We start from the raw sequence: 22,891 nt of genomic DNA, 5'->3' as shown, positions 1-22,891 counted from the left end.
ATTCCTTCCCATCTCTACTGCTCCCAGAGAAATGTGTGGTGGGTTTCAGGTGCAAGTTACAGATATCTCTCTCTCCCCTGACCACACAAAATTCCTGTTGTTTCCTGTATTCCCCACAGGTGTCTCCATGTCCTCACTGAGCTCAGAGAGTGACTATGCCATTCCCCCAGATGCTTACTCCCTGGATGGTGACTATTCAGAGCCGGAGCACAAACTGCAGCGGACATCTTCCTATTCTGCTGATGGTGGGATCTGCAATGTGAGTTGTGTCATCTCAACATACAGACTGGGATGTGAACACAGCATTGGCCCTTGAAGGGCAGTGACAAAACCATAGTACTTTCAATATTATGGAATACGAAGGTCTGCCATGCCAGCTCAGACTGATGGTCCAGCTAGTCTTTGGCAGCATCCATTGCCTGATGTTTGAAGAAGGTGAAAACCCCATAATATCCAAAAACAGCTCCCCAGTGCTGAGCATTCAGGATCTAATGCCTCTGGACCCTATTGCCATCAATATGATTTTTGCTTACCCTCATAACTCTCCTGCCTGTTCAGTTTTTGAGATGACGGTCATGCCTGTACCTAGTTGTGAGGAAACAATATGTGTTTAATTTGGCAACTTGGGTGGTGGGGGAGGAGGGGCGCATTTTAGTCTAATGATTAGAGCAACCAAGTCTGCATATGGTCCCAACTCTGCCACTGACTCAGTGCATAACATTGGTCAAGTTACTTAACTTCCCAGTTCCCTTATCTGAATCCCCTGTTAAATGGGATTATTAAAAAATGAACATCTCGGTAAAGAGCTTGAGATCTCCAAATGAAAAGCAATCTGTTGGTACAAAGCGTGATATATCTTGTCTTAACTATAGTGGACTTAATACTGTACAACATAACTACAGCAAGCTACATGGATAAGCAGAAGGTAAAAAGTGCTCCTGCATCAATGAGAATGGGGCTGTTCAACCACTAAATTATTTCTGCCTGGTCATAAGGGTAAGGAAAAAGTGGAGCACAGATCCCAAAGGCATGAGGATGGTCTTGTTTGAACTCCTGTCTCAGCTCAGCCATAAGTTATAGGCTAACTGCTTGATCAGAGTCTACGGCCTGTGTTAGGTAGAAGGCCAGAGGAGAGGATAATGCTTTTAGAATCTATCACTGTTCTCCAGCACACCCAGTACTTGTCTAACCCTTCATCCTTTTTACGCAATGCTCTTGAAAGTAAGAAACCAGGCACGGGGGGTGGGGAGGGGTGAAGGGGGCTTGAGACCTCCTAGTGCCTGCCTGCAGCTAAACCTGAACAGTGCCAATCACATTGTGGGGAAAAAATAATTCCCAATGGTTCAGACAAGCTCTAAGGGCAAAACCAGTCCTGCTATCAGGTGCCTGTTTCACTAGCTTACTAGTGCACTAGGCTAGTCACACATGCATGGGCAGTAGCAGATTCTCACAGCCATGTAGTGAGGTGGGTCCTGACTGCTGGTAGCAACAACCAGAGAGATGATGGTGAATGCTGGAGATCTGGTAGATGGCTGCACTGGCTTGGACACTTCCTTTTCAGTTGTACTCTGAGCAGACCCAGGATAATCCACACATTCTATCTCTTTTAGGAGCCCATTGAAAAGTCAGGCTATTTGTTGAAAATGGGCAGCCAGGTAAAGACATGGAAGAGAAGGTGGTTTGTCCTGAGAAATGGACAAATCATGTACTACAAGTCTCCGGTGAGTCATGTTTACATCGGTTTTTGTGAAGCAAGAATTCACTAGGAACCAGTCCAAGATTGAGTGGTTCATTTCACAGAGATCACAAAAGGCAAAAGCCTGTTTTATCCCAGCAGTGATCATTGTAACATAAAAGTAAACAAATAAACAAAAAACAGTAGGTAAAGCACTCAAAGGTCAAGAAAAGAGAAAATTCAGGTTGCTTGCAGACTATTTTCTGAATATGCATTGTGATACAGTCTTTAATCACATGGTCACATATTGTTCCTGAAAGAAAACTAGCATTTTCCAACCTATTAGTATATGATCATTAATGTAAAGAATAGTGTGATATATACGCTATAGATTTCTTATTCTCAGTTCAGTATCCCCACTTGTAAGTGCTTACTCTGTTACCACTTATAAGTGCTAACTCTGAACCAATTAACATTTTATCAAATATTCTCCTTCATCTAACTTGCTTAGAATTCAGGAGTTGCCAGGTCAGGCTAACTGACCATCCCAGCTAGTGTTCTAGCTCTAAGAGTAGGCTGGACAAGAAACCCCACTGTGGCCAGCTATGCAGTAATCTGCCCATACTGGACATTTCTTCCAAACTCTCACCAGCATGACTGGTTTTTATATGTACTTTATGCAATTTAAAAGGCAATCAGGACGCATAGTAAAGATTATATCATTTCTACCCAGGAGAGCTTTTACAATCTTTTCTTCAATGCCTGATGAAGGGTATTTGTGCCTGAAAGCTTGCAATGAATTTTTGCAAAAATCGTGTTGGTCTACTACAAGTCCTGATTGCCTTTTCCTCTAGACCAATACCACTACAACCTGGATACCTTCCCCTAAAAAATCCCTTCAGTTTTTGATATTTACAGTAAGATTAACTGTACACAGGATAAAAATGGACTGATTTCCTTGTCTTGGTTTTTGCCTTTCAATTTCATTTGATAATCTTTTTTCTTACACCATGACAATAAGAGCTCCCAGCTAATATTGTTCACTATTTGTTCATTATTTCTATCATGTTTCCTCTTCATCTGCTTTTAAACTAAACTAAACAGTCCTGGTCCCTTCAATCTCCCTTTACATGGAAGTCTCCCCAGCCCCTAGTTATTTTTGTGGATTTACCATATCACCACACATACATGTTTCTGTTATGCCATTTTCAAGACAGAGTGACCAAAACTAAACACGGTATTCCAAGGGAGGACATACCACTGATTTTTGTAATACTATTATAATACCTTTAGTTTTCTTTTCTATTACATTACTTGTGCATTCTGACATTTTGGCGTTTTTTTCTGACATTTGGTGCACATTAAACACCTTGACAAAATAGAGGACAAAGGAGAAACTATTGTTTGAACAAAGGTTAAGATAAAAGAGTTAAAAGATGCTTCTCCTTTCACAGAAAATGTTATTTTTGATCGTAGAACATTTTCCGAAGTGTTTAATAATTTTGCGTTAGTTAATATTTCAGCCAGTTTTGCCACTATTGAGGTATGTCTTACTATTTTGTTAATTTCCAGATCCATTGTTAGGGCTTCTAAGGCAGGTATAATATTTGCTACTTTCCAGTTCTCCTTCAGGGTAGCTGGTTTTGGTCAGATATTATATTATTTTTATTAGCAGGTCACTCACTCACCATTTTTAAATACTTTTCCAACTTTTGGACAAATCCTGTCTGTACCTGGTGAATTAATTTCTTTAATTTTCAAGACAGAGGGTCTCTCTAATTTATCACTGTTCCAAAGCTATTTCTTTTGACCACTCAGACACTGAGAGTGTCTCATCTTTAATATGTGAAAAGAAAAGGTGGGTGGAATAGGTTTCTCCCAAGCATCCCCTGTGGAAAAAATCATCTATTTTCTTTTCAGTGTCTTTGACCTCCATTTTTCTCTTTAGCCAGACCTATCAGTTTTTTCACAAGCTCTTCGCATCTGATAAAAAATAAACTCTTGTTACCTGTTTTTATGTTTTTGACTAATTTCTCTATAAATTCCTCTTGGAATTTCTAATTTAGATGTCACATTTTACCTACCATTAGTTAGTTTTCTATGGGCTGGACATGGCCTGGATTTCCATTTGCTGAAGGATACCTGCTTGGAACCCATTCCCACTGTTTCTTTTTTTTGACTAAAAACCATGCATGATGAATGAAAAATGTCATTCTTCCAAACGTTGAAGTTCTGAGGCTGAAAAACCAGAGGGGTTGTTACAGCCACTTTTTAGCAAATTCACTATAGTGTGTGCTGGAGAAGGATATTATATAGAGGGGTCTGTAGTATCTATATCCCTGTATTCTAGTCAATCATATTCATGTCGCTTCTAGGTATATTGTTGTTCAGCTATTTCACTGAAAGCTGCCCAGCTCTTCCATTAGCACACTGTAGAGATTTCCTATATTTGTGGTGTTTGTGCTGTAAATCTGGGCTGTGGGAGTTATGTTGTCATTAGCCTGAAAGGAGCATCTCTTACGCTGTACCTTATATGGCAATCATGTGTTGCCTCACTGGCATTCAGATATGGTTTTTCATATTCCACGCTGTCATCTGGCTGGAGAATCTAATACTAACGTTGCCTTCTTTCTTCACAGAGTGATGTTATCCGCAAACCTCAGGGTCAGGTTGAGCTGAATTCTTCCTGCCAGATTGTTCGGGGTGAAGGTTCTCAGACATTCCAGGTAATTATTGCCTTTTGGCTTAACATTTAATCACATAATCAACACCTGAGTGGGAAAGAAAATGGGAGTTGCAGAAATGTACCATATTTACTTGATTAAAATACAATATTTTCCCCCATTTAACATGTGGGCAAAAGCCCCGCATCTTACAATCAAGTATGATGTGGCTGGGATGGGGAGAGGGGGAGAAGGCAGCTGCTGCGGCTCCAACTTTGGCCTCAACCCTGGTTCAGGGCCAGAGTCACAGGTGCCACCTGCCCCCTGCAACCTTGAGGTCCCACCACACCCAGTCCTTTCCTCTCCCTCCCCCCCACCCCTCTTCTTCCTCCCCATTCCTCCTCCATTCCCCTCTCCTCCACTCCCTCCATTCCCCCTTGTCTTTGCTCCAGTGCCAGCAAGCTATGTCTTTGCTGTAGCCTGGAGCACAGAGCCCTACCCCTGCCCTGTAGCAGCGATGCCAGCTATATACCACTGCTACAAGGCTAGGCTGGAGCTATGCTCAATGCCCTGGGCTACAGTGGGAATGGTGCCTGCCTGCACCATAGCAAAGGTAAGCAGGGGGTGGAGGGAGAGGCAGGGGGTAGACTTTGTGGGGTGGGAAACAAGGGGGAAGGGAAGACAGGGACCCAAGGCTGTGAGGAGCAGAAGCAGTGTGGAGAGGGGAAGGAGAGGGGGTGAGGGAAGCAGGGCAGGGGTCTGAGGCTGTGGGAGGTAGGCACAAAAGGGGGTAAGTGGGAGGGAAGGACAAGCAGCAGGGGGAAAACTGCATGCCTCCCCACCACCTCCACACTGCCTGTCCCCTAACACTTGCCCCCCTGCCACTGCCTGCCTCCTTATTGCCTCCCCTACCGTCTGTTCCCTAATCGCCTGCCCATTACTGCCATCCTCATAGCCTGTCCTTCCACTGCCTGCAGTAGTGGGGGGGATGAACTCAAGACAACTGTCCAATAATTAGATTATATACATGGAAAAGTATAATAAATGTATACACTTTCCATGTATAGAATCTATTTATGGAGGAGGGGGTCATCTTAAGTTCAGGGTCATCTTAGATTCGGGTAAATATGGGTAACTCTTTGCTTCAGCTATTTGAATTTGGCCAGGACACAAAACTTAGCACCTCTATCATTACCAGAAAGACATGGAATCATATGACTTCAACAACTGAAGGCAAGATCACAAAGTGACACACTGTGACATTTCTTCACTCTTTTCCTTCCAGCTCATCACTGAAAAGAGAACTTACTTCTTAGCAGCAGACTCTCCCAACATCTTGGAGGAATGGATCCGAGTCCTGCAGAGCATCCTTACAGTGCAAGTGGCCAGCTCTGCTGCTGTCCCTCATAGTGATGCTAAACCTATTGTGAAAGGTTGGCTCACCAAGGTAAGAACAAATGTGGTCTCAATCAGTGTGCAGTGGCCTGCCAGAGCACAACCCTCTGAGTCTGTATGTTGAGTACCAACATGAAAAGGGTGCTGTAGGTTCCCTAGAAAACTGGAGCTTGTAGAAAGGCAGAGTTGAATTCCAAATGTCAAATGTGCTGGAAAATGAGATATGATCATTATAGAAAATGAAAACAGGACAGAGAAAGTTATTAGGGAAATACTGGCCCTGTCCAATAGGAATGCACACTTAGCTCTTATGTGGAGCTTTTCATTAATCGATCTCAAGGCACTTTGCAAGTGAAACAGAAATGCAAAACATTCTAAAACAAGAAAGTGCTTTTTTAATGTCAGATGATTAACCCAAAGAGTGTACTACTGCAGGAGACTGTTCAAGAAATAGCTTTACAAGGTTTCAATAGGTATTGAATGATTATTCTTATAACATCTGCAATACATTACTAAAGTACATAACAATAGAGACTATGGATTCTCATGCTTGTGGGCAAAAAATGATCAGCACCAAGGATCAGGTAGGAATTTTCCCCTGTCCATAGATTAGCATCTCTCAACAAAGATGCATTGTGGGGATCCCTCATGCAACTCTGGCCAACATCTGAGACATGGCTAATGACTGTCTGGGTCTCTGGTTTGTTCATTACAGCAGACTACAGTTCTCACTAGTCTGTTCCTCTGTAACAGGAAGGAATGCTAGCCTAGACAACCCTTTAATCTACTGAATCCCTTTTTATTATCTAAAGCCTTTTATTCATGTGTTTTGATTACTACGTTTCAAAACATGATAAAAATAGGTCATTGTGGATAAAATTTTCAATAGTGTCCAAGTCCCATTATCAAAAGTATGTAATGCTCAGGAACTTAAGTGCTTTTGAAAATGCTTCTTAGCTGAGACAATGAGAGAGTTCACATTAACTCAGAATGAATGACACGTACAGATGTCCAATGAGGTCTGCAAGAAAAGTATAAATTCTGCCACAGGAATGCCAATCCTCAGGTGAAAATCTTTCATCCTTTTGTCCTTCCTATAGGTGAAACATGGTCACTCTAAGCTCGTTTGGTGTGCACTGATTGGAAAAACCTTTTACTACTATCGAAATCATGAGGACAAGGTACTTTGCCTTCCTTCTGTGAGCAAGCTCCCTCCTTCCCCTCTTATACTTTCTCTTTGCTACAACCCCTCTGTACTCCAAAATTTCTCTTTCTCCTCTCCACATCTATCCTACCTGGCATCCTCAGCTTTACAAATAACTCTCTTTTTTGTAATATAAATACAACAAACACATTTGAGATGTATTTAAAAATACCAAGAGAATACATAACCAATATGGTCTTTGCCTGCTGTCTCCAGGATTGCTCTGCCTATATCTTTTTTTCACTCTGTCTGTCCTGTATCTTTTTTATCTAAACTTTTTGGGGCAGGGACAATGGCCACGGACAGGCGTTCATATCTAGCACTAAGGATTTCTGTGATATTCTTAGCACTAGAAAAACAGTTTGGGAGTTGGAGCATACATGTGTTCTAGCTCCTCTCCTGGAGAGCTACACAGGCAAGTTCTCTAGCGAGGGGCACTGGAGGGCTGCTCTTTGGCTCATCCCTGGCTTAAGGGAGCCCATTGCCAGGGAAGGGTGCAGGATGTCAACAGGCAGCAGCTGCCAGACAACCTGAGAGGGTTTCAGGCTTTGGACCATGCCCCCCTATCCCACCGACCAGGGAGGGAAGGGCCATTTTCCTGCAGCAGAAACCCTCCTGGAGCCCTAAGAGGGTTCCAGCCCCAGGGGAATCAGCTGACTGCCTGGATAGGGGTGGCATTTTCTATAGCAAGGTCCCCATAGGGGAGCTTGCCCTGAGGAAGCTATCAGGGAGCCCTCTTGGAGGGAGGGAGTGCAGAGGACTATGGGATACCAAATGTCATCAACACCTGAGATGTTGATGACACCCCACCCCTGAGAGCTTGGGCACCGGCCCCAGTGCTGCTGACCCGGCCACACATTTCCCCACTGCCCCTGCAGGGCCCCCCCCACTCCCTTCCCACCTCCCATAGACTTATCTGCATCCAGCTACCAGGGCTGCTTGCACCACCCTGCCTGACTATATGCTCCAATCTCCCTCCCCCCACTGCTGCAGCCCTTTGCAGGATGGAAGGGGAAACCCACCATTTCTTGTGGTTTTTCTCCTTTAAATCGGAAATCCATGTTTTTCTGTCTTAAAAGAGAAAATCTGCATTTTTCTCTTTCAAATGAGAAAATCCATATTTTTCCACAGCAAACAGAAAACCCAGATCCCCGTTTATAAGTGCTTTAGGTTGATTATACCATCTAGTTTAGCAGAATAATAGAAATTTAACACAGATGTGTAAAGTGCTACACATAGTGAAGAGGAAACCAAATGTACAAATAAAGAATGGGAGGATAACTGGCTTAACAAAAGCACTGCTGAGAAAGATCTGGGGATTATAGTGAATCAGAGACATAAGTCAGCAGTGTGATGCCATCACAAGAAAAGTGAATGCAGTTTGGGGATGCAGAAGCAATGTATGCAAGATGTGGGAGGTAACTGTACCATTATACTCAGCTCTGGTTAAGCTTCAGTTGCAGTACTGTGTCATTTTGGGCACTGCACTATAAGAAGGATGTAGAGAAACTGGAGAGGATCCCAGGATGAGCGACAAAGATTATTCAAGGAAAACTGCAGTAAAGCAGATTTAAAACAATTTTCAGGAAAAACTTTATAGCTGTAAGAACAGCAGGACAATGGAATAAGCTGCCCAAGGAAGTTGTGTAGTCTTCACTGGCAGTTTTCCAGAAGAGGCTGAATAAAGGGCATCTCTTGGTGAAAGTATAGGAATAGCACATCCTGTGCTTGGGTTGGGGGCTGGACTAGATGACTGGTGAGGGCCCTTCCAATCCTCTTATTCTTGTATTCAGTAGACCTGTCAGCATTCTGAGATAAGGAACTTATCGTAGTTCATTTGCTTTCCCCAGTGTCCTCTGGGACATTTGCATGTCCGGGAGTCAAAGGTGGAGGAGGTGGACCGCTCCTGTGACTCAGATGAAGATTATGAAGCCACTGGTGGGGGCCTCCTCTCATCACACTGCACTCTGGTGATTCATCCACCAGACCAGAGTCCCACTTATTTACTTATTGGAACCAAACATGAGAAGGTATGTGAGTTGGTGTCCCTAAAGAGCAAGCAGATGCAATACTGATAACACTTGACACTACGGACTGGCAAAAACAGATCAAACCAATTTGAATAAAACAAGGACCAATCTGACATATCAGCCAAAACTTGCATGCAACTTTAAGCTGCAATGAGGTGTTTGAGGTTTCCTTTTATCTTCCATTTACTTTTCATTTTTGCTTCCCTCTCTCCCAGACGTTTTTAATACAAGCATTTCCAAGCCCCACAAAGATCACCCACAGCCCTGCTGGACTCTGTCTTCTCTCAGATTATTTTCACTTAGCAGTGAAATAGATAGTGTATGCATGTTGTCTGCCTTGCTGTTCCTAGACAAGGTGTGAAAGATCCTTGGAGTTCAATGCACTGCTGTCCAAAATTCAGAGGTCCCCTCCATACTTAGATCCTGGAATCTTTTGGTGCTAAAGACCATTTCTTAAACCATAACTCCTAAATGACAGTGAATCTAGCCTGCAATCTAGAGGTACCCACATATCTGAATCAGCTTTAAATCAGTTAGCTTATACATCGGTAATAATCTATCTGCAGCATCATGGGCTTCAGCAAGAGCTGCACAGACTTTCCCAGGGCTTTGGATATGTGGCTGAAGGCTGTGCTGCAGCTACACTGCTACCAAGCTAGCTAGTTTAAAGCTGCAATCACACTTTCAGACTGCAGTGTAGGCATGCTCTTAATAAATAGCTATGGGCCTAGCCATACTTGCAGCTCACTGTTGGCTTTTGGTCAGATTGTAACCTGAGTAAACAAAAAATTTGAAGGAAAGAATGAAAAAGTGTGTGTGTGTGTGTGTTTGAGAGAGAGAGAATGGGTTTACCTTTAATGGGTACCCTTTGCTTTTGGCATCCTGATGGCTGGTTACTTGTAAACATAACAATGTGAATGTCACTGGATTTAGAGCACCCTTTACATGCTGTTCTTTCCTTTTCACCAAGGATACATGGCTATACCATCTGACTGTAGCAGCTGGCAGCAGCAATGCCAAGGTGGGCACAGCATATGAACAGCTCATTGGAAAACTCCTGGATACAGAGGGAGACCCCCGTAAGTAGAAACCCTGAATGTCTTTCCCACAGTAGAAAAGGGTGATGACTAATTCTTTTCATCACAGTTTGCTTCAAGGCACAGGTGAGCAGAGGGGGATTGGCTCATCTGAAATGGTGTCTTTCACACTAGTTGTGCAACAGGAGTTTGGCAGAGAACACAGGAAGCAGAGTGAAAATAGGCAACTCCGCCAGCTGGATCATCAAAGCTTCTATTATACTGGAGATGAACTGGTAATAAATACTGAGCAAAGATCTGGAATATTTTAACAAAAAAGACAAAAATATGGATCTTTGGCTCCACCTGGCACTGTTTGCCTTGAGCTATCACTTTTCTATGCTTCACAGCCATAAAGCCACACACTTTTCCAAACCCACATACACTTGGCTGCCATATGTATGTATGCAACACACATGTATGCCTGCTTATATTCACAGACCCACATTATACCAGACACATACAAGTGCATATACTCTCACACTTGCGTATATGCCAATGTACTCATCCCCTGACAAGTATTCTCATGTATGCATGTACCATCTATACATATTCATGCACCCCCATGGACATGCATTCACTCACTCACATGAACGTTTCCTCACACCCCCGAATATATACATACTCTCTACTGTACACTCATATGCATATAATGATCTTTAAATTTTAATCAGTGTAGAACAATATATTTCATGAATAAAGGTCCCACAAGCATTACACATGGGTTTCTCTGTCTTACTTCTATCGACAAACAGAATCACTTCCCACCAGAATCTAGTCTGTGTGAAGCACTCAGATGGCATGGCAAGAGTTCACAGGGCTGGCCTATGCTGCTATCTGATATTACTCACTGGTCTTCAAAGAGATTTGCCTGTTGTTAGTGTCCTGACTTCACTGCAATCAGTAGACTTATACCAGAGACGTACTGCTGACCCAATGTATAGCTGCCTGCCTTAGTTGCTTGCTCCTGACCCTCACTCTCCTTCAGCAAGGAGAGACTGCAGAAGTTTTAACTCTTTCTTAGGAAACTCCTTCTTACCTCACAAATTCATGATATGTTGTTTCTGAGGTTAGGTGTATTTGTTCCATTTTGCACTTCAGATTCTCCACTGTGGAAACACCCAATGCTGTGCTACAGCAAGGATGGGCTGCAAACTTCTCTCACAACTCTGCCTTCAGAGGCACTGCAAACAGAAGCCCTGAAGCTCTTCAAGGTATTTAAAAAGACAGTACAAAAGGTTTTCAGATGTTCTGATCACATATTTTGGAGAAGAGATAAGTTCTGGGCAAGACATTTGCTGACACAGTGCATGTTCCTGGTGCTGGTACAGATATGCCATCTGCAATATAAAAAGCTGGTCCGCTTAGCAGATGTAGTTTATTCTCATCAAATAGCCACTTGGGGCTTCACTTTTTTAGGGGGGGGCCAAGTGTGCCACGCAAGTCTTACAACTCCTAAGCTGGCCTTCTCTCCCTCTCCAATATCAGGTCCAGAGGGAGAAGGAATGACTTCTTGCCAGACCTGCTAGTGCATTTTCCCAGTGAGAACTTGGAGAAGTTACTCATGACCTGATTCTCATGATCTGCTTTGGGTCTTTCAGCTAGAAACAAAAAACAGAACTAGGACCAGAAAGCAGGAGTGTGCTTAAGGGACTGTGAAGAGCTGCAGGGAAAAGTTAGCAAGAGAGAGAGGCATTAAAAGGCAGCTGTGTAGAGATAGGAGATACTCAAGAGACATGAAATAGAAAGTCAGGCTTGGTGATTAGGGCAATGGACTGAGCCAGAACTATCCACTGACTTGCTCTGTGGGCTTGGACGTATAATTTAACCTCTATACCTCCATTATCCCTTCTGCAGAATGGGGTATAATACTTACTGTTGTTACAGAGTACTACAGGATTGTTTAGTAAGGGTCTGAAATATTACAGGTTACAATAGTCTTACTATAGCAATGAGGTTTCTCCTATTGGCTGCTATAATATTTTGTCTTTTATACGGGGACTTTTTCTGAGTACGATACCATAAATGTGTAGGACCCAAGGCAGGTCAAACTATGGAGTTGCTGGCAGAATTGCTGATGTGGCCAAGCTATACTTGATGATAATAGAACCAGAATTCTTATAGGGTTAGTGTCATAATTATGCATCATTCACAACAGCTGCAGAGAGAGTATAGTTTAATGGCTAGAGCAGAGACAGGCAGGCAGGATTTAGGCATTGTGTTTGACTGTACTTCCTATGTGACATTTAATGACTGTGTATTTCTGCAAAGAACATGCTGCTGACATGTAGTCTATGCATATTTTTCAGGGGAGGGGAGCGGGGTGGGGAGCTGTATGGAAGAAGCAGCTTCATTTAACACAGGTTAAATCACAGATATGGAAGCCAGGAGAGCTGGGTTTTTTACTAGGTTCTGTCACTGACTTGTTGTTTGACTCTGCAGTTCCGAGAGGTCAAGTGAATTCTTCAGCCTCATGTCAATGGGGGGGACACATAAAAATACAGTACTTATTCTACCTCACAGAGCTGTTAGGAAGATGAATTAACCTCTTGTAAAGCATTTTGAGAACCTCAGCTGGAAACTGCTGGAGAAAAGAAGTGTCTTGTTATTCCTATAAATGCCAATTCCCTTTTCATGTAGTCCTGTCAGCTGTTCATCAACGTTCCCGTGGAGGCACCATCTATTGATTACCACGTGTCACTTGCCCAGACCGCTCTGCAAGTCTGCCTGACACACACTGAGCTGCAGAATGAAATCTATTGTCAGCTGGTTAAGCAGACGAGCTGCCGACACCCCCAGAACCACTCCGTCATTCAGGTGAATTCCTTTCTGCCGCTTCCACTCTGAGAACTCTTTTTTGTTCCCCGTTTCTAATAATAATATCACAATCAAGCAAGAAATTCAATGTTTGTGCTATGCTTATTAGTTAAGTTAGGTGCATCATTTCATTTACAGCATGAAGTGGCAATTAGTTCCTTGACTGTGATATGACCAGTTCAGACAATTCACAGTGTAAAGATTTCTAGCTAGAGAAATGCGTAAATGCTTTGAATCACTGAGTACATTTGAGAATGTTATGAACTTTTGGCAGACAATCAATAAAACAAAATTCACTGACTAAACTATTAGTTGTGACTTATTTGTCTGGTTGCACTGGCCAAGACTTTCCAAAGAAACTCTTTATCTGGGGTGCCTACCTTGAGAAGCCATAAAGGGAGCTGATTTTGAGAGAGAAAATCAGGGTCCTTTAAAACATCTCAAGTTAGATGCCCCAAAAGGGAAGTGTCTACAATCGCAAATCACTTTTGACAATTTCAACCTGTGGTTTTCTCAAGATATAACTGGGAGCAAGAACTGGACAAAAAATGATTGTTCCTCAAGGGTTGGAAGGGACCAGATGCAGAAGTTGATGTTTCTAAGCCATTTCAGATCGATGCCTATGCAGCTGTGTTGTCTAAATGACCTGGTTCTCTTCACAGTGCTGGCAACTCCTGGCTTTGTGTGCTCCTCTCTTTCTGCCTCAGCACCACTTCCTCTGGTATGTCAAACAACACCTGCAGAGGCATGCAGATCCCAGGTAAGGAACATGCCAGGTTTTTCTTTCACTAGTCTGGTTACCCTAAGTGTTGGTTTGGGGGTGGATATTTTTTTCATGGTGACAAAAATAAAGTGAAGACCAAGTCAAAGTGTCCATAGAAGCAGACACACTGGCAATGGTTCCTAGGTGATAAATTCTGCTGAAAGATTAGCAGGAAGTCTGAAGGGACAAGAAGAGGGAGACAAGGCTCTAAATAACTTCAGCAACCTTAAGAAAAGTTAACAAACCTTAAACAGATTCCAATACTGTATTTTATTATCTCTGGAGTAGGTTACAGAGCAGAATACCCAGTGAGCCATATTCTGGCCGCAATACGCCATTCCAGGGGGGCACTACTTAGTTATTGATGGGATTCACAGGTAGTTAAAAGCACTTGGTCTTCAGTCTCGTGTCTCACCACACACTTTCATCATGCCTTATTAACCAGATAGCAGTAAACCAGAACCTGGGTATGTACTGTAAGAACTGCTGTAAGTAAACAGCTATTTCATGTCAAACCTATGCTTACATCCAAACACACTGCCCAGAATTTTTTTCAAAAACTCAGACTAAAAGTCCCCTGAGATTTGAAAAGGACTTTTTTTTCTGAGTGGCGCTGTACTTACCAATTCCAGTCAGAACCAGAAATGCCAAAATGCCATGGAGGAAGTGGCTTTCTTACAGTATTACTAGCCTAGTTAGAAGCAGAAATACTACAAAACTATTGCTTACCCTCACTTTACAAACCCAAGTTTCTCAGTCCTAACTTCAGTGCATTTTATCTGAATAAATCTGAGCTTCAGGCCTGTTGAGGTGAATTAGGACACATCCACATATGCACATCTTCATTTGAAAGATCCCTGGGAAAATCAGAACCCTAGGAAGCAGTGACAGTAATGGGTACAGTATACATATCTAAAATATGTAGTTATGTTGTCCCTCTCTCACTCTGAGTGTAGGAGTGAAATAGGTAAGTATGCCATCTACTGTCAGAGATCGCTGGAGCGCACATTACAGACTGGAGAGAGGGAAGCTAAGCCTTCCAGAATGGAGATTGTGTCCATTTTGCTGCGGAACCCCTACCACCACTCGCTGCCCTTCAGTATTCCTGTGCACTTCATGAATGGAACCTACCAGGTAAGAGGCTGGGCTTAGGGATGCACCTCCGGGCAACTGAGAGCTGCACTGGAGACTGCCCAACTCCCTCTGGAATAAGGGGCTCTATGGGGGGGGAACTGGGGGATTGTGCCCAATCAGGTTCTGCGGATAGTTACTAGGGCTGTGCAAAGCTTTAGTCACTGATTTAAATTCAGCGGAGATTTGGCCCGATTTGGTGGCCGAATCTTGGAATCCGAATTGATTCAGGAGACCCTTTAATCTCTCCAAATCAGAATCACAGAGATTCGGTGATTTGGACATAGACACAGCTTTAAATGTTTTTTCTGCAAGGTACCTGGAGGCTTGTGAACACAGAGATGGTGGGATGTTCCATCTGCTCCACCATTTTAGTGTTCACAAGCTGTACCTGGTACCTCGAGGTACGTAGAAAATACATTTACAGCTGTGTCTATGGCCAAATTGCTGATTCTCTGAATCAGCATCAAATCTTCAGATATGAATTTAGCTGAATCAAATTGGGACAGTGATCCAAATCAACTAATAGAATCACTGTCCCCAACTCAGGCCAAATCTGAATCAAATATTGTCTGTTTTACACACCCCTAATAGTTACCAAGTTCTCTGTTTACAGTTGTTTGGTCAAACTCTATTCATTTAGTTATTTTAATCTCTGGCTTCATTTTAGGTTGTTGGTTTTGATGGTTCCTCAACCGTAGATGAGTTCATCCAGCGACTGAACCAGGAGACTGGAATGAGGAAACCCTCCCACACTGGTTTTTCCCTCTTCACAGATGACCCATCTGGCAGAGACTTGGAGCACTGCCTCCAGGGCAACATGAAGGTGATTCCTTCTCCAGTAATTCCAGCATGCTCCTTCCAAATCCTCCTAATGGCGAACATATATTCTTGATGTGGCCCAGATCACATTCACCTGAATCTTGTCTAAACAAAGGTTTCAAGGTGATCATGTTATTTAGCTTCGTCTAACAAGCATCGCCTAAAGCTGTAGTGAAGACAAGGCAAGCTATTTTCATATAGGCTTTTTCTTGACTACGGCTTTAAAAGATGCTTCTTAAATCAAGCTAGCTAACTTGATTTTTGCATCACACCTTGAAATTCTCATCAAGACAAGGTCCTGCCAGGCTGTGGAGTGCCAGGTGCATGTAATTAAAATCATATATTGGATTGTTAAATACCCTTGGTATTTCCACGTAAAACCAACCTCTCCTGCTGATGGCTGTGACTCGTAGAAACTATATTTTGGTGCTGACTCTAGAGAGCCCCTCCTCCTTGTTGGCTTAGAGGATGAATTTACATGCAAGGCACAACCTGTGCCACATATACATTTCTGGAGCAGAACTGGAAAAAGCAGCTTTGAAAGGGACTGTAGTTCCAGCTGCAAGGAATGTGTGGTGATAGAGGGCATGAGGAGGTAAAAGCACTGTAGAACATAGAAAAAAATGACAATAACTCCTTCTTATATGTTTTGCAGAGGAAGGTACCACAATGAACTCCAACCAGCTAGTTCTCTGTCATAGTTGGATACAGACTAGGTGATCCTGAGCTTTGCTTGTGTTGTATGGGGAGACAGGGTATTCAAAGAGCTCGCTGAGTCCTAAACAAACAAAAGCATTACCCTGGCTGGTTAAGTTAGGCAAGGAAACCTGTCCTTTATAGCTCGAGTCAAGAGGTTGGGCTGGTTGTTCAGTTATCTCAGGTGACCTCTAATACTATTCACTTGCCCTTTATTTACCATGTGAACGGAGGTAATGGAGATTTTTACTATCCCATTTTCAAACAGGTTGAAAGACGCTAACCAGAACTGTAGTATTGTGTTATAATTAGAGAGAGATCTGACATGCAAAGTCAGGATCCAGTTCTGAACTAGGTTTTGTTTTGGTTCATCTTGGCATAGATACCCACCAGGATGAGTTTCATACTGTTTGCACTAGTCTGGGATTCACATTCAACCTCCCCAGAGACTTGGATCTGGAGTCTTCATTTAGGACCATTTCTAATTATGTACCAGGAAAAATATGATGGAATCATCTGTCACTTCCTGGCTAAGTATACAGGCAGTCCTTGGACTTATAACACAATTGGTTCCTGAAAACCGCACCTTAAGTCGAAGCATTGTAACTCGGAACAAATTTTCGTATAAGAAACAATGTAATAAATGGGGGATTGGTTCCTGAACCAAGGCCCGATACCCTATATTCACTAAAAATACCCCAGAATTTTGTTTATATGGTAAATAGCAATCATATTGATTTGGAAGGACTTATTTGAGGTGACTTTGCTGGACATTTTGAAAGGCTCTTGGGTGGACTTTTTGAAGCGCTCTTGGCTGGAGTCTTCTCAGGAGTCTTGGCTGCAGGTTTTTCTGGAGTCTTGTCTGCTTTCTTAAAGAAAGTGTCCAAGGAAGTTTGGACAGATGTTCTCCAGAGAGATGGGCGATGCAGTGAACTTGTTTGCTGGCGTGGTGTCGCATCGGATCAAGTGTGGTAAAATCGAAACTGACGTCATAAAGTTGAAACAGGGTGTCAATTTATAAACATTGTAAGTGCGAAACGTTGTAACTCGAAATGTTGTAAGTCAAGGACTGCCTGTAGTCTGATCCAATCTGTCCTTCCCTCATGCTAACCCCACAATAGTTTGTTATCCAAATTACTTTTTCCTTAAGTTTACATTTCTTTTTAACTTGACTCTGTAATTGCTTTAAAGATCTGTGATGTCATTGCAAAATGGGAACAAGCATTGAAAGAGCTGCATCCTGGGAAATATGAAGGTGGCACAAGAATAGTGAAACTGACTTATAAAACCAGGTACCATTCATCATTTGATGAGGTGGTTGTTATTGCTGATTAAATATCTATCTAGTGCATACATCAGCCTGATGTATGTCAGAGGGGCTGCAACTTTTTATAAACTGTTACTGTCAGAACTGGTGAATCTAGAAACATTCCATTCTTAAAGGAATGAAAAGTAATTTGTGTGTGTTCAAGGGGATGGATGGAACATGAATAAAACCCAACACATTTTGTAAAAGCTAAAACAGACTTAGAATCAGACAAATTACTAGATACAAAATGTTGCTCTGTTGTATTGTATTGTTCCACTAATAGAGACCCAACCATAAAACAGAATTAAACAATATATATTAGATAGGAACAGGAGAGACTTAAAGAAGCACATGCATGGGGAAAACAATTCTAAGACTTAACAAAGAAAAGGAGCCATTTGGGCAAGATAAATGGAGTGAGTGAGTGATGCTAGGGCTACATGAGGACAGAAAATAGGGAAGTAAGAGAGAGGACAGAAAATAAGGAAGTAAGAGACCAAGTTTTATAAGGAGAACTGGGCTCTGTGTGTGGTGGGCTTTATAAACAAAGGAAGCAAGTTTGAAGGAGAGTCTCAAATGAATAAAATGTTAGTGAGGAGCTGTCTGTAGATGAAAATTAGATGTAATACTTCCCCCTTCTTGTTCCTCAAGAGTTCCACCTGCTGGCAAAATGGGAGCCTGCCCAGAACTGAAGGATCAAAATCACGGTGTAAATGTTATGGACCATCTAGTAAACACTGTCAACCTCTGTCTGATGGAAGGGTACTGATTTCCCCAAGTTTATAAAAGCATTGCTCAATATTAACTAGACACCTTTTGATACCCAGGTTCGTCATGGGAATGGGAATGGCTTTTAGAACGATTCCCTCCTAAGACGTAAAGGAAACGGTTTCCAATTCTGCCCCTCCTCCCCATTATCATGAGGAGAGGGCTTCATCACCAGTGCTCCTAAGTCAACTCTTCTATTGCACAAAATTCACTTTTCAAGAATAAATAAATCTTTTGATTTAAGTTTTCAATTCTCTTCTCAGCTACTACTTGGCACTTTTTCTCCCTTTTATTTCTCTCTTCTTCAGATTGTATTTTCGAGGCCAGGCAAAAGGTGAGACAGATCGAGAGCGGTTGCTGCTGGCCTTTGAGGTCAGCAGTGAAATAGCCAATGGAAGGTTTCCTGTCAATAAGGAATTGGCTCTAGAAATGGTGGCTTTGATGGCTCAGGTGAGCAACCAGCCAAGCATTCATAGTTTCATAGTTAGTAGGGTCGGAAGAGACCTGACCAGATCATCAAGTCCGACCCCCTGCCATTTGCTGGAGCTGACGTCTGTTTTTAGCAGTGGGATGGTACACTGTTGGCAGGGCAGTGCTTTTCTTGTGTATGGTGAGCACAACAATGAAGGCTACATTTCTAAAGAGGGATGAGGCTTCTGTGGTGATGTTCTGTTTCAGAGGCTGTTATAGAAAGTGCATCTGGCAAAAGGAGGGAAGAAAATTCGCACCTCTTTCCTACAGGCCAATGACTTGCTCCTTTCTAGTATGCTGTATTATAAGTGGAAATCCTTCCTGTTGTTTTGTTTGTTGCTGCACATCATCAATACAAATGAGACAAATTACTCAGTTAAGCAGTCCTGACTCATGTAACGGGGAATAATGGTACTTCTTACCAAACCACTCGCATACTGTATGAGCTATATCATGCCAACCAGAAATCAACAGAGTGGACTATTCACAATAAGTAGTACACTTCTGTACAGTTTTGATTGCATACAAATACCCCATCATTCCCAAGAGAACTCTGTTGTATCAAGAGCCATAAAAAATACAGCCAGTCTATAAGTGTGCCAGAAGCATTTCTGATTAGCAAGTCTGATGAAAATTATTAAAATAATCACTTCACAGATTTTAGCCCAATAGTCAGAGTATGTTCTTTTACATGGCCAACAGCCTCACTTAGGAAAAGCATCTTGCAGGTTTCTATACTAGTCCACTATACTTTCAAGAACCATGTTACTGATACAGATTTAATCACACTGTGTAATGGGTATTGGTATAGTCCACAGAACAGTTATTTCTTGCTAAATACAAATGACCAAACATAAATGCTAGGTCTGCTCCCTGAGTCAGTCAGATAAGTATATCCTGCAAAAAAAAAATGTTCTTTTGATCCAGGGAGGCGGATTTTCCATTTGGTTTGAGCAGAATTTGGGTGCGTTGAAGAGTGGGTTAACAAAAGGCTCTCTTAACCTCAGCCCTTGAGTAAACTGAACTTCAAAGGAACAGCCTGAACTTGTACTATCAGTATAAGATCCCAGAGGGATCTTAGAACAGTAGAGAATCCTCTCGTCATCAAATTTATGCCCATTTCCTTGGCCATTATCGATGTGCCCACTCAGTTCATCCTGAAAACACAGGGCAGCTGGCATAGAAAGTTGAACAGACCCTAGCAGGAAAGAGTTCCTTCTATGAAAGAGGAATTTCTAAATCTTACTTTGGTCATTTTCAAGCTAATTTGCACTGTATCTGTTACAAAGTGACATTAGCAGACCAGGGAATCTTGCTTATACCAGCTGCAAATAAGCTTACTGGCCAGCTGCAGGTGGAATAAAAGTCTAGACAATGATACAAAGGAATTTTCCTGCAGTCTCAGTGGTTGGCCCAAATCCCATTTCATCTTCACAAAGCAGTCCCCAGTAGTCACTCACTGTGCATGAGAGAGATTTTGGTGCCATTTCCAGAGCCCCTTCACATTCTATTTCAGGTGGAATATGGGGATTTGGATCGACCAATACCTTCAAGTTCTGGGGGTACCTTTCAGTCCAAAATGCAACACCTGCTCCAACAGGTTTTGGACAAGTTCTATCCCAAACGCTACAAACAAAATGTTGTTCCTGAGCAGCTTAGGTAAGACATTAACCCTGGTCATGTTCTCTTACATGCAACTCTGTGCAGGGGGGAAGGAGGGAAGGGGAGTGAAAGGTGAAAGAGGGAGAGATCCTGGTACTTGCTATTTACAGAATGCATCTCTTTTTGTAATTAGAAAATTTAAAAGGGAGACTGTCAAGATAGATATTTTAAACAAGCAAATGCTATCTTATTTAAATGAAGAAACATAAAAAGAACATAGATCTCAGGCAACATGTGCCCTTTAAAAGAGATGAGCCAACCCAGATTAAAATAGGATAACTATGGGTGACTTTCTCCATGTAAAGAACCAGCACCTAAAAAAATCCCAGCAGCAAACCCTATCTGCCCCAAATTAAGAGTCCATACCCCTATATGAAATACTCCAAACCTCACTTCTCTCTAAGTGCCTAGCTAAGCAAAGGGGCTTTGTAGCAAACCCTATAAAGCACAGCAAACCTGGGCTTCTTCAGACCATACAGAAGCAAATTTAGAAGTCGAAGAGCTGACCCACATTCTGCCCTTCAGCGTGCTATTGGCTTTTTGAGTCAGGAAGTGTCACACACATAAAACTGAACTAAAAGATTAGATGTTTCTACTGATCACAGTTCCAGCAGTTTTGCTTGGAAAGCATACCAGTCTCTCCAGTTTTTACTGGTCAGAACTAATGCAATATACTCCACCTAGAAATCCAGGGGCTTTCCTTGGGCTTCCATAGGAAGATGTGTTGCCTACAGAGCAGTCCATGAGCTGCTGCACTTCCTCACATGATTTAAGTTGTAATCCCACAGACAGCACCTTGCAACGAAGATGTTTATGGTACACATAACAGTAATCATGGGAGAACTAGGGCATTATTTTTTCCCATGGAAAAAAATACAGCTTAGGTCAAACGCTTATAATTTTTTTAAAATTGCAGAGTCAAGAACTAAAAAATTAGGAAACACCAAAATTAAAAAGGCCTATGCAAACTTAATTTTCCCCCTTGCACATATGCTTATGATACAACCTTTACATTTTTATTTAAATTTAAACAAGCAAAAATAGTCTTCCAGGACAAATGCTCACCACAGAAAAATTAATCTCAAACTGTTCAAGTTTAACAAAGTTAACAGCAATTAAGACCAAGGTTCTGTCAGGCAACCTTAACAACAGGCACTGCTATGGGCTCTGTCTATAGTACATTATATGATAGTCCTTCAGGGGGAAAGATATTTTATAAGTATAACAGAAATTTTATCTCATGTGTTCCAAGGGGAAAGAGTAAAGTTATAACGCACTCTGGATTCCAACAGGCGGCTAGCTGACACACTGGCTACGAAATGGATGGTGCTGCAGGGATGCTCTCCACCAGAATGCATTCGAATTTATTTGACAGTGGCTCGGAAATGGCCTCTCTTTGGAGCTAAGATATTTGCTGCTAAGGTAACTACAGGTGACTTTTTGCATTTAGTTTCACTTTAGAAAGAATGGAAAAGCGAAGTCTGCTCAGACACTAGGGGTTGCTGGTGTACCACAAATAAATGTTGATGCTTTCATAGCGGGCAAATCAAGACAACCATGCTTTGTATAAAAAGTCTTGCGCCAGTGAGGGAAAAGGGGGTTAAAACTTCTATACATCCTCCCCTGAATCTGGTAACCCATATAAAGGAATAACAGAAGTTTCAGTCCTGCTCTCCGCTATGCAGATAGCACAGGGAAACAATGCCTGTACCTCTCTTTCTGAGTCAAAGACAGTGTGTAAAACTATTGCCTTCTTGTACAGACAGAAATTAAAGCACATCTGGGTTATATATCACTTGCCAACTCAGTGACAGAGCAAGGAATGGATGCCAGGAGCCTTGGCTTTCAATAATTTATGTTAACCTCTTAAACCTCCCCAAATTTTTATTTAACCTGTTCTTTTTACATGTCATGAAATTTAAAGTCTTAGGACACTGTGCTAAGCTAGCAAACCTCACTTTGGTAATCATACACTGAAAGCAGAAGTGGATGACCAGGTTGTAGCTCTAGCCTAGACTAAAAACAGACCTTGGATTTCTTTGGGGACAAAGCATTTTATTCTAGGATTTTAGCAGAGATAACGTGGGGCTAAATCATGTTAATTGCTGTTCAAGCTGTGTGTGTAAATGACTGTTGTTAAATACCTGTTTTGATGCAAATCAAAGCCAGCCCTGAACAATCAGACCCAAGAAAGATTTGTTTTTTACCCTATACCTTCCTATGTGTTTGATTTCTATATCAGCAGGAGCTTAGGCTACTGAAGATGGAGAGGAGGCTCTTGCCCAGACTCAGTTACAATCACTGGTTCTGATGTTTTGTCTCTTGCTTTAAAATCAAATTTGTTGAGTTTCTGGAATACAGTAAGGGGGAAACTGATCTCTTAAATAGCTAAACTGAAAGTTTTCAGCA

At 42.2% G+C, this 22,891-nt stretch overlaps 2 protein-coding genes across 4 annotated transcripts in view; one reads left to right on the top strand and one right to left on the bottom strand.

Moving 5' to 3' along the window:
* Positions 1 to 22,891, bottom strand: part of TMEM229B (transmembrane protein 229B) — a 230,393-nt gene that overhangs the window by 188,939 nt on the left and 18,563 nt on the right. The gene's annotated exons all lie outside the window — the stretch shown is intronic.
* Positions 1 to 22,891, top strand: part of PLEKHH1 (pleckstrin homology, MyTH4 and FERM domain containing H1) — a 72,696-nt gene that overhangs the window by 42,924 nt on the left and 6,881 nt on the right. For all 3 annotated transcript variants that reach the window (XM_090033197.1, XM_090033200.1, XM_090033198.1), the window contains 16 exons: positions 120 to 259; positions 1,611 to 1,721; positions 4,315 to 4,401; positions 5,624 to 5,785; positions 6,834 to 6,914; positions 8,788 to 8,967; positions 9,938 to 10,046; positions 11,145 to 11,257; positions 12,684 to 12,860; positions 13,523 to 13,620; positions 14,580 to 14,757; positions 15,425 to 15,580; positions 17,464 to 17,564; positions 18,658 to 18,799; positions 20,337 to 20,479; positions 21,775 to 21,904. In XM_090033197.1, the coding sequence (XP_089889323.1) occupies positions 120 to 259; positions 1,611 to 1,721; positions 4,315 to 4,401; positions 5,624 to 5,785; positions 6,834 to 6,914; positions 8,788 to 8,967; positions 9,938 to 10,046; positions 11,145 to 11,257; positions 12,684 to 12,860; positions 13,523 to 13,620; positions 14,580 to 14,757; positions 15,425 to 15,580; positions 17,464 to 17,564; positions 18,658 to 18,799; positions 20,337 to 20,479; positions 21,775 to 21,904 (2,108 nt within the window). The remainder of the gene's footprint in view (positions 1 to 119; positions 260 to 1,610; positions 1,722 to 4,314; positions 4,402 to 5,623; positions 5,786 to 6,833; positions 6,915 to 8,787; positions 8,968 to 9,937; positions 10,047 to 11,144; positions 11,258 to 12,683; positions 12,861 to 13,522; positions 13,621 to 14,579; positions 14,758 to 15,424; positions 15,581 to 17,463; positions 17,565 to 18,657; positions 18,800 to 20,336; positions 20,480 to 21,774; positions 21,905 to 22,891) is intronic.

The sequence above is a fragment of the Crocodylus siamensis genome, chromosome 2, assembly GCF_052110815.1.
Source record: "Crocodylus siamensis isolate JL-2025a chromosome 2, ASM5211081v1, whole genome shotgun sequence".
Lineage (NCBI taxonomy): Eukaryota > Metazoa > Chordata > Crocodylia > Crocodylidae > Crocodylus > Crocodylus siamensis.
The sequence above is the reverse complement of the archived record's forward strand: the minus strand, read 5'-3'. Positions and strand labels throughout refer to the sequence as shown.